The 14,564-nt window shown below is 35.8% G+C and overlaps 2 protein-coding genes across 2 annotated transcripts in view; both read right to left on the bottom strand.

Annotated features, from left to right (window-relative positions):
- The window catches only part of LOC141445371 (uncharacterized), a 7,951-nt gene extending 7,818 nt beyond the window's left edge, over window positions 1-133 (bottom strand). Inside the window, exon 1 of the mRNA XM_074111215.1 lies at window positions 75-133. Coding sequence (XP_073967316.1) covers window positions 75-133 — 59 coding nt within the window. The remainder of the gene's footprint in view (window positions 1-74) is intronic.
- LOC141441430 (uncharacterized) overlaps window positions 1-14,564 on the bottom strand; it is a 43,635-nt gene that overhangs the window by 11,901 nt on the left and 17,170 nt on the right. Inside the window, exons 17-23 of the mRNA XM_074106162.1 lie at window positions 13,214-13,319; window positions 12,629-12,659; window positions 10,067-10,169; window positions 7,714-7,765; window positions 6,803-6,968; window positions 2,656-2,758; window positions 2,247-2,427 (exon numbers count right to left, since the gene is read on the bottom strand). Coding sequence (XP_073962263.1) covers window positions 2,247-2,427; window positions 2,656-2,758; window positions 6,803-6,968; window positions 7,714-7,765; window positions 10,067-10,169; window positions 12,629-12,659; window positions 13,214-13,319 — 742 coding nt within the window. The remainder of the gene's footprint in view (window positions 1-2,246; window positions 2,428-2,655; window positions 2,759-6,802; window positions 6,969-7,713; window positions 7,766-10,066; window positions 10,170-12,628; window positions 12,660-13,213; window positions 13,320-14,564) is intronic.

The raw sequence follows: 14,564 nt of genomic DNA, 5'->3' as shown, positions 1-14,564 counted from the left end.
AGCGCGCAACGAATGTCCGCTGCGAGTTCGCTGCGTTAGCGCCGAAGACGCCCTATATATTATACGAAAGTCACAATATCGCGTTTTTGGCGCTAAAAGCAGGAACTCGCCAATGCGCTCGCAGCAGCGACATCGTGTGCGCTTGGGCGAAATCGTTAACGCTCGCAACTCTCCCCGCCACCCTTAAGCGGTAGCCAGTTAGGCGCCCGTTGTTACACTAGCGATTTGCGGGGCGAGTTGAAAGCGGAGGTGAGCGTGCAGCGAGTTCGCTCGAGCGCGTAACGATTTCACCCCCGCGAGCATGAAACGATATCGCCGCGAGCGGCGCAACGATGTCGCTGCGAGTTCGCTGCGTTAGCGCCGAAGACGCCCTATATATTATACGAAAGTCTACAATATCGCGTTTTTTGGCGCTAAAGCAGGGAACTCCCCTTTCCGTGGGAATTTCGGGAAATTCTTTTGTGAGGTTCCCGCTAAACTTCCAATCAAGAACCTCAATGCCAAATATCAGTTTTCTAGCCAGTAAAACGAAAAATGGATTCCGTTAAACTGAATATAAATCCCGTTTATTCCTTATCCCGTGGGATTTCCCAAAATACTTAAAGACTGTTTTTTTATTAATTATATCGATTCACCTACTTCTATGCCAATTTGAAGTCTAGTAACTAATTATAGTTCATAGGATTCCCATGAAACTGAATATATAAATTCGTTTTTCCTTATCCGTAGGAATTTCCCAAATCCTGAAATCGATTTTTTTGATTAATGTAATCCTACTTGTGAATCAATTTGAAGAGTCCTAGTTATTAATAGTTTAACTGAGATAGGGGTCACTCGGAATGGTATATAAATCCGTTTTTACCTTTCCGAAGAATTTCAAAAATCTACCACCTAAGGATCTTACATTGTTGATTCTATGTGCAAAATAATAACCTCTATCCAGTTTCGGCTGTCTTAATTAAACGATTTTTTTGATGACTTTTTCCACCACATTAACTTTGGGTCACTCAAAAACCCTACACGTGTTTACTTATTTTTGTTAAATAGTAATCATTAAGTTTGTAAAATAGGAACTAAAGCATTTTTTTTCTTATTCTAACTTTGTCACTAAACATTTTACGACCGACAATAAGGTGACCTTTTTGAAAAATTTTCTTAGTGCATTAGTTTTGGTAAGAGTTTTAATACTACGTGTTCTTAAATTTAAATATTAAATTAATCGTAAGTTTTAGTCGCTTTCAAATGATATCACTTCACAATCACTAAATTTTACCACGACGATAAGGTACCTTTTAGAAAATATATAGTGATTGTACCAACTTTTACTAAACTTTACCTTGAATTTTGAGATTGAAAAACTAGTTTTTTAAGATTTGTTGAGTTAATTTAGTCTCATTTGGCTATGTTTTAGCGTACTAAATATAAAAGTTTGTTGATTTTGACTGTTTAATTGCATTTGTAAACAACAAAGTTATTTTTGTTAAAGTATTTTTATATATAATAAACAACGTTAATTTAAAACGGAGTAGTTCTTATTTAGTGTCCAATTACGCATAATATTTTTTCCTTCGATAAAATCCAATGGAAATATACTATAAATAGAAAAAAATGTAAAAAAATCCATCAACCTTTTTTTTTTACTTTATGCACTTTGGCAAGGTAAACTATAGGAAAACCGTTGTCCAATTACAAAATTGTTCTTGAAACCTGAAAGCCCGTACAATCTACTCCTCAAATAGCATGTCATCTATGTAACTTCCAACAATAACATACTTTTATTGGGTGTATAAGTTTGAATTCAATTTTCTCATAATCACCTTTTCTGGCTTTTGAGCTTCAACATTTTTTTGAAAAATATCTATTAAACCTACATGCATGTTTCTTACATGGTTCGATAGCTAAATGTATGTAGATTATGGGGATATCAATAACTCAATACCGACAACAAGGTACCTTTTCCCAGATAACGCCACATATCAAGTCGATGCCATTAACCGTTGAAGAGTTCCGTCCTGCGGAGACGATCTCGGGCGGACTGGCAGGATGTCACTACCAGATTATTGTATTGTCACGCAATGTACATAAGTATATATTAAATTGTATAATATTTTATGTTGGTACGCTATCGCATTGAATGTCCTGTAATGATGGTGTAATGTTTTATTAAATAAATAAAGTATGTCAAACTACGCGGCAGAGGCGGAGTTAATAGGCGGAGTGGGTTGGACGGGTTTAACGAAACTTACTGTATATCAGCCTTGTTCCGGGCAGCGCGTTCCGCACTCTTCTGCATCTTAACGAGCGTGGCTTTGAGCTCTCCGTTCTTGAACCGGAGCTCATCGACGCAGCGCTGCAGACTCTTATTCTTCTCTACTTCTCGGTCGAACGACATACGGTCCACTACTACTGAGTGGAGATTTGCCCAGTCTGGAAACAGTATTTGTAATCATAGAAGTAATAATAATAAGAAGAACCTAACCAACAGAAAATTTGAAGAACCCCGACATTGTCATTTTAATATCTCAAAAACGGTTGAGTAAATTTTAATTAAATATAGCCAAGAACAACCACAAGCAAATTTTCAAATTTCTTATCCCTTATAACTCAGCAGCACTAAAAAAATCTAAACAAAAAAAAGAAAGGTTAATCTTTTACCTTCATCCGTGTTGACCGAGGCGTTTGCGAAACTGCGCTTAGGATCCTTCTGGCGGTTCATACTGGCGTTCTGCAGTTTTTCATTTAGTTTCGTGATTTGATGCTGCAAAACCAACACTTAAAATGTGCTCAACTATACAATAATGTTTTAAACTTTCAAGATTGTCACTCAGAATTAATATAGCCCGGGACTCAATAAAAAAAAGAAACGAAGGTACTATGGCCTGCAAAAGTCGATGGACAATTCCAAAACATAATCGTCTGACGCGAGAAACGGCGCCATCTATGTGTTTGAAGTGTATTAGCGGTATTTACTTATTTACTAACTTAGTTAGTTTATTAATATCTCACTAGATGGCGCTGGCGCTGACCTTAAAAAAATATTTTATATTCATGTTAGAAATTTTATATTTCGCTGCCGTAGTAACTAAATTATGTGTCCCTGCCTGGGTGGGACACCGTGGGATGTTACCGCGAATCGCGTAACGACATTTTCTGTCTCTTTCGTACTTATCGTAAGAGAAGGAGAATATTATTATTCGCATTACTATCGTTTCTTGTCCTTCAAATATTCCAACGATAAATTCTTTGGTGTGTGTGAAGTTCCCAATCCGCACTGGGCCCGCGTGGGAACTACGGCCCAAGCCCTCTCATTCTGAGAGGAGGCCTGTGACCAGCAGTGGGACGTGTATCTATAGGCTGGGATGCTGATGATAGTGAAATTCTTTATTTACGAAGACCCATGTTGCGAATTAGTGTCAACTTTAGTAATCTCCAAATCTAGCAGTAAATTTACAAAAACACAAACTCAATATTATCGCCTGGTGGGATTTGAACTTGTGACATACGAACGAAGAACGAAGTTCACAACCACTTGACCATCGTACTGTTATCTTAAGCAATGAAAATCGGATCTATATCGGGTCGTCTTAAAATTAATCGGTAAGTCATGCGTGTTTAACGAAACTTAAAGAGGGTAGACTGAAGATCTTCAAACTACCAGGCTAAGTTTTTATTACAAAGATTTTGCTACTTGTTCAGCTGCTTGCAACATCGTTTGATCGTCTCTTTCAAGTTGAATCTGCTTATTATCGTAATTATTCTTTAAAATGAGTTCTCATCGCATTATTGAGATGGTTAAAAGTTGTGAAATTATTAATTTATATGAAGAAGGAAAAAATATGTCGGAAATTTCTAGAGAAATTGGAGTTAATGTGAGTTTTTTTTTGTTTACGTTCATCCTACCAACTTCTTCATTAAAATGATATCTACGTTATATTATTTTACGTTTATTTATATTGTTACAGATAAAAACAGTTATATTATGGGTACGACGATATCAAGACGAAGGATCTTTGCTGCACCGTCAAAGATCGGGTAGACCACGACCACGACTCATCTCAACGCCAGCTATGATGTTGCCCACTGTTAGAGTTGTCTATCCAGAAGAACAAGTGCCGTGCCCAATACACCGGTCGCGTATTGTGCAAAACTGGTTTAATCAACACAAAAATAATGTTAAAGTCGTTCCTTGGCCTGCCAGATCACCGGATTTAAATCCCATTAAAAATTATGAGTTGTTATAACCATGTCCAACGTTGGGATAACAAAAATAAGCGAACTCCGGAAACGTTAGAAGCCCACTGTGTAAAAATAAGGGACAGTATTCGCGGCTCTAATATGTGTGAAAATCTAGTTGCATCGATGCGATTCTTTTTGCAAGCAGTTATCGACAATCATGGTGGTTACAACAGTTATTAAAATAAAATTGATAGTTACGTGTAGACCGGGTTATATACTCAAACAATTATGTTATAATAAAATATATAAGGTGCGGATATTTTCAGGGTATGTAATTAATAACCTAAGAATTAATTATACACATAAATTATTTAAGTATTGTGTGGTAATATTTTTTTGCTTCATACAAAAATACCATTCCGTTCAAAAAAATTCATCCTCGCATTAACATTAACTGTATTTTTTTTTATTTAATTTAATTGAAACCAATTAACGACGATGCAAATAATCGATCCTTAAAATATCCGCATCTGATTTTCTAGCACACTGTATTATATGAACCAAAATATTTATCTTTATTTGTGATCCTGTAGGTATCACTTTGTTATGAAAAGTAATTATTTGATTATTATGAACAAAACATTTAATTATACCTTGATAGTTTTGTTTACTTATGTGAGATAAGTGTGAAAGTTCAATATATGACTGTAATCTACAGTGGATCTACGCCATCAATTATTGATAAGTAAATGTTTAAAACTGGAAAACTTCAATTATTATAGTTTATAACGCGTACGAGTCTTATGATAACCCGGTCTCAGGTATAATACTTTCAAATACTATTTTTTTATTGCGGTTCAGCTTCAATCCTCTTTCCAGAATCGGAAATGAATACTTAAGCTAATACCTCAATAAAATGTTAAAATACAACTTTTGGTCAGGTGCTAATAAAATAACTGAAAACCTCACACGACACACAGAAAATATTTTTTCATTTTATTTTAAGTTAGTTGTTTGCGTTTATTTTCGAATACTTACCTTCATTATTTCCTAAAATAATTGTATGTTTTTCGTAATCAGTAATTCTACTTCATTTCTAACTTTACGGTCGTAATTTTTAATGCCAGATTTAAAAGAAAGCCAAACTGACGCAAAACGGCCAGTATTAAATTATCTAATAGGGGTATGAAACATACCTAAAACATTTAATTGGCGTATGAATTCGTAATATTTAGACTGGGCACAATAAAAAAAGGATTTAAAAACTCAAACACTACCTGATTTAAAACATAGTGTAATCGATTCTACTCTGGATTCTGAGCAAACTACTTTCTGGTTTTCAGTTATTTAATTAATATATAGTATAACATTAATAACTGCGTCAATATTTAATGAATAGAAATATTGTTTTAGGAATAAATTTTTTATGTTTTAAACTTCAAAACGTGTATTATTTCTGTTGCAACGTTATCCTTTTTTCAGAGTTTTTTTTTTATTTCCATATCAGTTATCTACAAAATTTAAATAGAAAGTTATAAATAAAAAATAAAATTCTGATATGTAGGATACGAACTCATGATCATTTACGAATTTATCTAAGCAGCCGATCAACTTAGCTATCGGCACATTGCTGTTACGGGGATAAAATATCGATCATATCATAATAACTGTTTAACAGCGCCATCTAGTTCATTTGTTGTGAACACCTAACAAAATCGCCAACTCTCGTGTTCAAACGATTATAGAACGTAAGGTGTCCATCCACTTATGCAGGCCATTGTACAACCCGCAGCACGCAAGTGTAGGTAAAACTGAACGTTAATGCCCAAATGTACAAAATAATGTATACCACGCGCCATATAAATCTGCCTAAAAGTTAATTACTTAATACTCAGTTTTGACGCATTTTTGAGATGTTTTTTTTATGCGACGTCTTTACGTTACTTCCGGATTGTGTTCGAATCGCTTAACGGTATAGTGCCTATTCCATTATTGGAGTTATACCTTTATAGTTTTTGTGGTACTAGTCGTGGCAATGAACTTTTAGGCAAAGTTAAGCGGCGGAAGGTATATTGCGCGGGACTGAGTGATGATGCCGAGGCTGTAAGCTCCTTACGAAACTAAAGATGTAGATAAACAAGTTCCTCATGGATCTAAAGATAAAGCACTATAATAATTTATATAGCTTATTTTATTATCGTGTTTTACCATAAGAAAGAAAAATTCCTGCGAGGATTCTTCGGTATACAATTTTGTTAAAAAAGCTGACTTTTGTAGTCTATCATTACCTTGTTTACCAAGATTTATTAAAATTAATTACAGTTTTTATCTACTTAATGAGCTCTAAACCACAATACCCCACTCACTCTAGGTATTTTTTTTGCACCCCCCCCCCCCTTTATTTTTGTATAGGGAGCCCCCTCAAAAACATTTAAAAATATTTTTTTATATAATTAACAATATGCCAATACTGTGATTTTTTTTAAACTGTAGCTCCTTCCGATAGGTTGTAAAACCTGTGTTACAGATGGACGGAAAAACGGAGACGTGAGTGACAGCAATAGAGCACCGTTTGGACCCTTTCGAGTACGGGAATCCTAAAAAAAAGGTTTAACAGTGAACCCACCTGCAGTGCTTTGTTATGGTTGGTGAGCTGCATGCATTGCTCGTCTCGCTCGCGCAGGTACTCGGCGCACGTCTCGCACTCCGCATCCACTTCGCGGTACCTCTCTCTCAACTCTTCTAATTCTTGCTGATAGAACTCCAAACGTTCTTTCAGTTGTGATACTTCACTATAAAATAGTAATAAAAAGTAGAAATAAACGGCTAGTACAATTAGATGTGCCGTGCCGTGCGCGAATTTATAATGAAACGGACTCATCTATACTTTGTTTTTTTTTAGCATTAGAAAAAGGGTAAACAATCTTGACGAGCCTTTTTATTGAAATCATTAAAAAAAAACAGTTACTATTACTTATGATACCAAAATAATGTAAAATATCATACGTCCTTGCTAATTGTTACATATTTGCTTTGACTTATTTTTCAAAAGTATTTTTCAATAAAAAGGCACGTCAAGATCGCCTACATTCTTTCTAATGCTAAAAAAATGAAGTATATTTTCACGAGTGTCTTTAAAAGGGAACTATGGGACCTGGATTCGATTGCATAACATAGTACAAGCAAATAGTAATAGTGATTTTGTATTGAACTAATACTATAGCGTGTACTACATTTTGCAATTGGGCCCTGTTGTGCGAGACTCCGAGTACGCAGCAGCGAGCTATTGCCAACTACAAATTTCGGACTCCAGCATAGCGGTGTGGAATGCAAGGGGAAATTGTCGCACTATTTTCCCAAGAATATCGTCATTACGGCTTGCTACCAACCCTAAACCAATGTATACCGACCGACCACTCTATCAAGAGAGAAGCGACTTAGAAGAAAAAAAAAATACTTCAAAATTAAAAATATAAAAGCAAAACACTTGTTCACCGACGGACAGATACTTTAATAATATTATTTGAGTGAACGAACCTGGTGTCACCACTATCTAATTTGTTAACCTCGTCCAAAGTGTTCAAATGATCTGAAAAAAAAAGAAGAAAAATAATTAGTTCACTAAAACAAATGTTATGTAAATCAAGGTCATCCACATTCGCACAAATGCTTGGCTAATTGAAAATGTTTACGAAGAAAAAACAGAATGATAGAAGTGTAACTTGAACGTGATGAGGAAAGTGTGATAAAGATAAACCATTTGTAGGCTCTGAATTTCTTGAGTCAGATTTTGACTAAGTAGGTGTGTCTAAGATCATTCGAATGAATAAGAATCATGTTTTTATAAATAAAATCCATCTTTCGTTTCATTTATTTCCATTTTAATATTTGTACAGTGTACGAATATTTGTGCATGTGTGTGCCCCTGTCATGTAAGTGTTTGTGACAGATTTTTTTTATCTCTGAAATGTGTTGCTATATTGTATTTCAATCCAATCCAATTTATGAAAAGTGTAAACAAAGACGCCATTTATCCGACCACAGACATTCAATGATGTGAAGACCTAGAACCTTGCAGGTAGGCAGGTAGGATCTTGTGCAAGGTCCGTCCGGATTGCTACCACCATCTTGCTCGCTAATCCTGCCGTAAAGCAGCAGTGCTTGCACTGTTGTGTTTCGACGTGGAGAGTAAGACAGCCGGTGAAAGTAGTGGCACTTGAGGTATCCCATCTTAGGTCTCTAGGTTGGCAAATACCAGGGGTATTGCAGATGTTTATGGGCGGTGGTGATCTCTTGCCATCCAGTCGAATAAAAAAAAAAACTTATTGCAAAATAATTAATTTGTTCAGTAAATCGATTAAGTTATAGTTTAATAGATCAAAGTATTTTTGTCTATTTTATTATTTACAATACTTGATTTCATTCCAGACTGTTTATTTAATTATAATAGCAGTAACTATTTGTTTAATTTTAAGGAAAGTAAATAAAAATCGCTTATAGGTACATCCACGCATCAATCGATTTTTAAAATGTCAAATTTTCCACCATCTCTATGCTAGTCTATGCGACTACAGATTATACACATGTTTCAATCAAGAAATAACGTCAGATTTTGACGAAGATTTTTCAAATGAAAAATAAATATTGAAATCAAGTGAGTTTTGGTGAAAAAAGTGATTGATTAGAAATCTAGTTAAAAGACACGAATTATACATTAATGTGTTATTGATTCGATCCAGTAGTGTTTATACAAGAATTTTGATGAAATCGGTTTGTTTATACTTTTAATAAATTGGATAGGCATAACGTATAATCCTTTTTTTCATTTGTCACAATTGGGATGCACCAAAATAAATAACCTATAGTTTTTATTTTATTTTTGGAAAGAATAGGATATTTTAAGATAGCATTTTCATCGATTTTAAATTTGGATGAGTATTTTTTTTTATTTTTTTTACGAAATACGCTGGATGACGTCGCAGTGAGAGAATCACGTTCCATTGCCTAGAAAAATTCAGGTCGTACATAACATAATCTGTGGCATTACAATGTGACAAATTGGTGACAATAATACAAGCACGGCTTAGGGTCCTAAATGAACCATGACAAACAGTTTTATTTATTTCTCTTCTTTTGGCTTCGATTATTCCTATGTTTGTTTAATGGTGTGATAGTAAATAGATATTTTTTATTAAAATCTTATATTTAAATTATTTTACATTTACTTGTAACGTCGTAATTTAATAATTTAATTTGTAAAAATACGTTCGAAATACTCGTATACATTTGGGACTTTACGATAAATGACAACTGTTTAAAGCTGGGTTCGCATCATGTGATTAAAGTTCTATCTTTGTCACTCTTTGCTATTATAAGCAGGATAGCAACATTTCAAACTGTCAATTTGCTTAAGAGTGTAGACCTGCTTTATAACTGCCTTTGTGACGGAACACTGCCGGGGTCAAATGAAGGTCATTACTTAAATTTTGTTTATTTAATTCAGTTTATCATATTTTTGGCATGTGATTTCTGAAAACGCTTCACAAAGCCTATTTCTCCAAACGGTTTTCGATTTATTATACGTTGTCAAAAATTGGGATATCCCAATTCCATGTTGTCACGATTCGCTGGTCGGACTGTCAAGAGTGTTCTAGCGCAAGGTATAGGTAGTGCCACTAGAGTTGAGCGAGGTCACGAGCGCAAGAACATGCCATATAATGACAGCGATATTTTGAAATGAAATTTAATTTATTTGCATTAAACGTGGAATTACATTGATGTTTGTTAGTATTAATATCGTTCATTTCATTAACGCAATACATGTAGCTGTGTGTGTAATCATTCGCTTTAATTTTCGCGGTACTTACTACTTATAACGATGGTATCTTACCTTGCGTGGGTTGTGTGACGCGATGCATGTCGTGCAAGCTTTGCCGGCGCCGGCGCCGCGCCATCGCGCTGCCGGGCCGCGACCCGCCCTCGTCGCGGTCGCTCTGAACAATGCATGTAACTTTCTTACCAAGATCAAAAAGAAAAATACAGCTCGTGGACGACCAGTCCGTAAAACGTCCCAGATTTCACTAATCAATCAATAGGGAACTTACATAACTAAGTAAAAGCGATAATTATTTGTTGAAGATAACGGAAGTAACGAGCGAATGAAGTTTGCGTTCTATGTCTTTCTGGGAAAATTTATTTTTCATCTCTCCTGTTCGGAAAGTTTAATTTTCATGGATAGATAGCCGGGTGGAAAATTGCGTTTTCATCTCTAGGGTGGAAAGTAATTATTTATTTATTTTTCGATTAGCCACGAGTCGAAGACAGTTGAGTTACGTCAATGACACTTTTTTTTCACGTTTCGGCATGGCCGTCTAGATGCACGTCGTGACCAAGGAGCTTATATACAACACTGGAGGTTGAACGCCGAACATCCGTTTAAAACAAGAAATTTGATCTTTATTACGTCACGAACATATTCCATCTCTTTCTTTAGTTAGGTTAAGAAAGAGATGGAATATATAAATAAGTAATAAAGGTCAAACTTCTTCGTTCGGCATTCAACCTCCAGTTTTGTAGGTATATAAGCTCCTTGGTCGTGTCGTGAACAACTCGATTTTTTTTTATAGTCGGCCGTGGCAAGTGGCCAGGTCGAAAAGATACCGTTGGAGGTTGGATATAAGTAAATTCAATTTAGTGAATACTGAAATTTAATTTATTGTTATTCTAATTTTTTTGTACTATTTTACTTTCCTCACAGTCGAAATGAAAAGTAGAGTGTCTAACTCGGGTGAAATTACCCATTTCCCTCGTACTATTCATTCGAACGAAGTGAGAGCGCCAGAAATATCTCAGGTGAAATGGGTCACTTTCCACCCTAGGTTATCAATCTACTATTTCTCAAACATAACATGAAATATTGACGTTGTGTTACAAATAATAGGCCGAGAAGTATCGCGCTGCAGGCGCTGCGGCTCGCCTGCCAGCCCGCGGTCACTCTAGCAGCCTGCAAAGAGATTTCATACAACTTTGCAGGCCGCTGGCCGGCAATGCGACCGTTTTTTGTTTCAACGCGCTCTCGGGCACCGCCTACGCCAACAGCACCCGCTCCGCAGCCGCCGTGCCAGCAGCCAGAGCGACACGCGCGCACGCAACAGGGCGACTATTGGGTGATTGTGGGTGATTTATTGTTTTTTTATTTTATTTCATGTCATGTTTGAGAAAAGCATTATACAAGCCTCGGCCGGAACGTGGGGTTGCCGGCCTCGCATCCCTATCCGGCCTCACGCCGAGGCTTGCATAGTGCTTTTCTCAAACATGCACTAAAATAAATAAAAACTCCTAGAAATCAATATTTTATTCGTAAGACAACTAAAATTGTACTAGACTCAAATTATAACTGCCATCTATATAGGTTTTTATTTCATTCTAACATGATTTAAAACGTTAAAATAATCCCAATAAAATCAAATTGCTATAACAAACATGACCATAATAACGGACTGCAAAAATAAAAAATCACGTTTCTAAACGAAATTTTTGAAATGACAATGGAACTTATTTGCGAAATGGCTTAAGCCCAAGTCCAGTCAATCAAAAAAAAAAGGAGACAATGACACTTGTCAATTATCCCGCCAAAACTTTTTTTATTGTGTTTGCTGTTCGGCTTTTAGGGCCATTATACACGAACTGCAGCCCATTTAATCAGCTACATTAATAGTTATTATGTAAATAAAATTGTAATTTGACGTAAAACGCGTTGGTAATATTTATATATTTACATAAGTATAGAATATTCATAGTCCTGTGAATTTATTCAGTAACTAATAAATGAACCATAGAAACTCAGATTATTAATTTCAAGTTGTGTATAGTATAATGGCCTTTATCGTGGATATTTGACGTTTTGCATTGAAACAAAAGAATGTTTTCTTGCAGGCCTAGGCCTGCAACAGTATATTTTGAAGCCTGTTTTAAGGAACACAACATAAACATCACATGGCATGTTTGAGAAATGTACTATTACTATCGACTTCCTACACCTCTCTGAAATTGACATTTAAAGCAACGCGGTTTTATCAAACAATCCTTATCTTTACTAAATATTATTAATGCAAAAATTACTGTTTGTTTCATGCTTTCATGCTTCAAGTACTCAAACGATTGTGATGGAATTTGTTATGCAGGCAGTTTGAGACCCTAATAAGGACATAGTGGGCGCGCGGTAAACGAATTCTTCGCAGACGAAGTCGCGGGCAACAGTTAGTATTATAAACGTGAACGCCTACGTGATAAACTGCGAATAATTCGCTTATCACATGCCTGCGGGAGTTAAGAGATTTTCCTGGAATAAAAACTATTCTGTGCTTAATTAACTAAGTTTAGTTAAGGAAACCTGGTTTTCACTAGGGGTGCAGTGAGGGCTGATTGTGAAAATTTATTGTGATTCACTCACCTCTTCATTCTTGGACTGGAAGCTGCCAGATCTGTAAGTGAAGTAACATTACCTCCTAAAATTATTTCAGAATAAATTTTTGATTATCGATTAAAACTTTTGCAACGCCACTTATTTGAACAAGGTGCAAGCGAAATTAGGCATTCAAACATAGACTGCGCGTGATATATCAACATTTTCGCAGTGGGCTGACTATGGCCTTTAATTGTTTCCTTAGTTTCTTTACGAGCTTTTACTCACTTTCACCTGTTTTCTCTGTAATCCAATCTTCAAAGTTAAATTTGACGCACATTCCACTGAATGTGAAACTTGACCACTGTCAAGTTTAGGTGAAATTTGGCATACATGTGTAAGTGCGGTGGTGGACGATACAATAACCTGGTAGTGGAATTCTGATGGTCCAGGCACAATCGTCTCTGCAGGAGGGAACTCCTTAATAGTTGATGATATCGACTTAAAACTTGGTAAGGAGATGTGGTTTGGATGACTAGATTAGATTAGATTAGACTATACATGAACAATAAAAAAAGTTGTATTAAAAATGAAATTCTGGCTAAAAATACCTATTACATTTGTTTACATTACCTTCGACTCCTAACAGGTGTACTTCTATTTGAGTTGTCGTCAACCTCCATGAACATTTCTTCTGGTTTCGCAGCAGTAGCGAAGAATGTTTCCATTTTCTTGTGGTCTGAAAAATGGCAAAATAATAATAATAGAAGTCAAGCAAGTACTAAAGATGCTGCAGCTTGTTGTATTTTACAAATTATTCAAGTATTTAGAGTAGTTTTGACGTTCAAAAAACCTGCAGATTTTTATAAAAAAAAAGTAAATTGGCATCAATATAACATGTCACGGTTTTGTATTTATTTTACTTTTAGAACGTATCTTGGACATCTTGGTGTATCAAAGTAAAGGAAATTCCCGAGCAATCGCCCAGAAATCCCCTCTACTCGATACATCCCCCTCGCTCCACGACTGTTACTTAGTTAGTTTTTGACGACCAGATGGCCTAGTGGTTAGAGAACCTGACTACAAAGCTTGAGGTCCCGGGTTCGATTTCCGTGTTGGGGCATGTGATATTTGTATGAAAAATACGAATGTTTGTTCTCGGGTCTTGGGTGTTTAATATGTATTTAAGTATGTATCCTATCTATATAATTATATTTATCCATTGCTTAGTACCCATAACACAAGCTTTGCTAAGCTTACTTTGGGACTAGGTCAATTGGTGTGAATTGTCCCGTGATATTTATATATATTATTTATTTATTTATATAATTGTGAATGACTTCATAAAAAAATACCTTGATGCGAAAAAAATCTACTCCAGTGTCATACATAATATCCTAATTTGAATTTACTTATGCTAGATTATCACAAATTCATTAAATTTTAATATAAAAAATAATTGTTCCTATGAACTTTGTGTTTTCAAAACTTTTAAGGGCAACACACACAGAGAGCGGGCGCGGGTCGTGCGCGGTCCGCGACGGGCGTATTTGCATGGCGGTATATGGACGCCTTCAAACAGACCGCGGGCGCGCGCCGGGTCGTGCGCGGGCCCGCGCCCGTCGCCCGTCGTCACAAACAGCGCGCGGGCCGAGCGCAGAGTTACCAACTCTCAAAAATATTTATCTCTAAAGCTCAAGTTAAAAACCCCTAAAATTCGATTTTAATTAAAATTTGTACTTTAAAGTTGAATATTTCGCAAACTAATCACTGAATCGAAAAATCGTCTTAGTAACCCCTAATGGTTTTAATTTAAAAGACCCCACACTATAGGGTTAGATGAGAAAAAAAAACCCTACTTTACGTCTATGGGAGGTACAAAAAAAATTTTTTTTTTATTTTTCATTGTACCATTTTGTCGGGATAGTTTTCATATATATCCGTGCAAAATTACAGCTTTCTAGCATTGATATTCTCTGAGCAA

This window comes from Choristoneura fumiferana, chromosome 2 (genome assembly GCF_025370935.1).
Source record: "Choristoneura fumiferana chromosome 2, NRCan_CFum_1, whole genome shotgun sequence".
Classification (NCBI taxonomy): domain Eukaryota; kingdom Metazoa; phylum Arthropoda; class Insecta; order Lepidoptera; family Tortricidae; genus Choristoneura; species Choristoneura fumiferana.
Note: the sequence above shows the minus strand (reverse complement) of the source record. Positions and strands in the feature narration are given on the sequence as shown.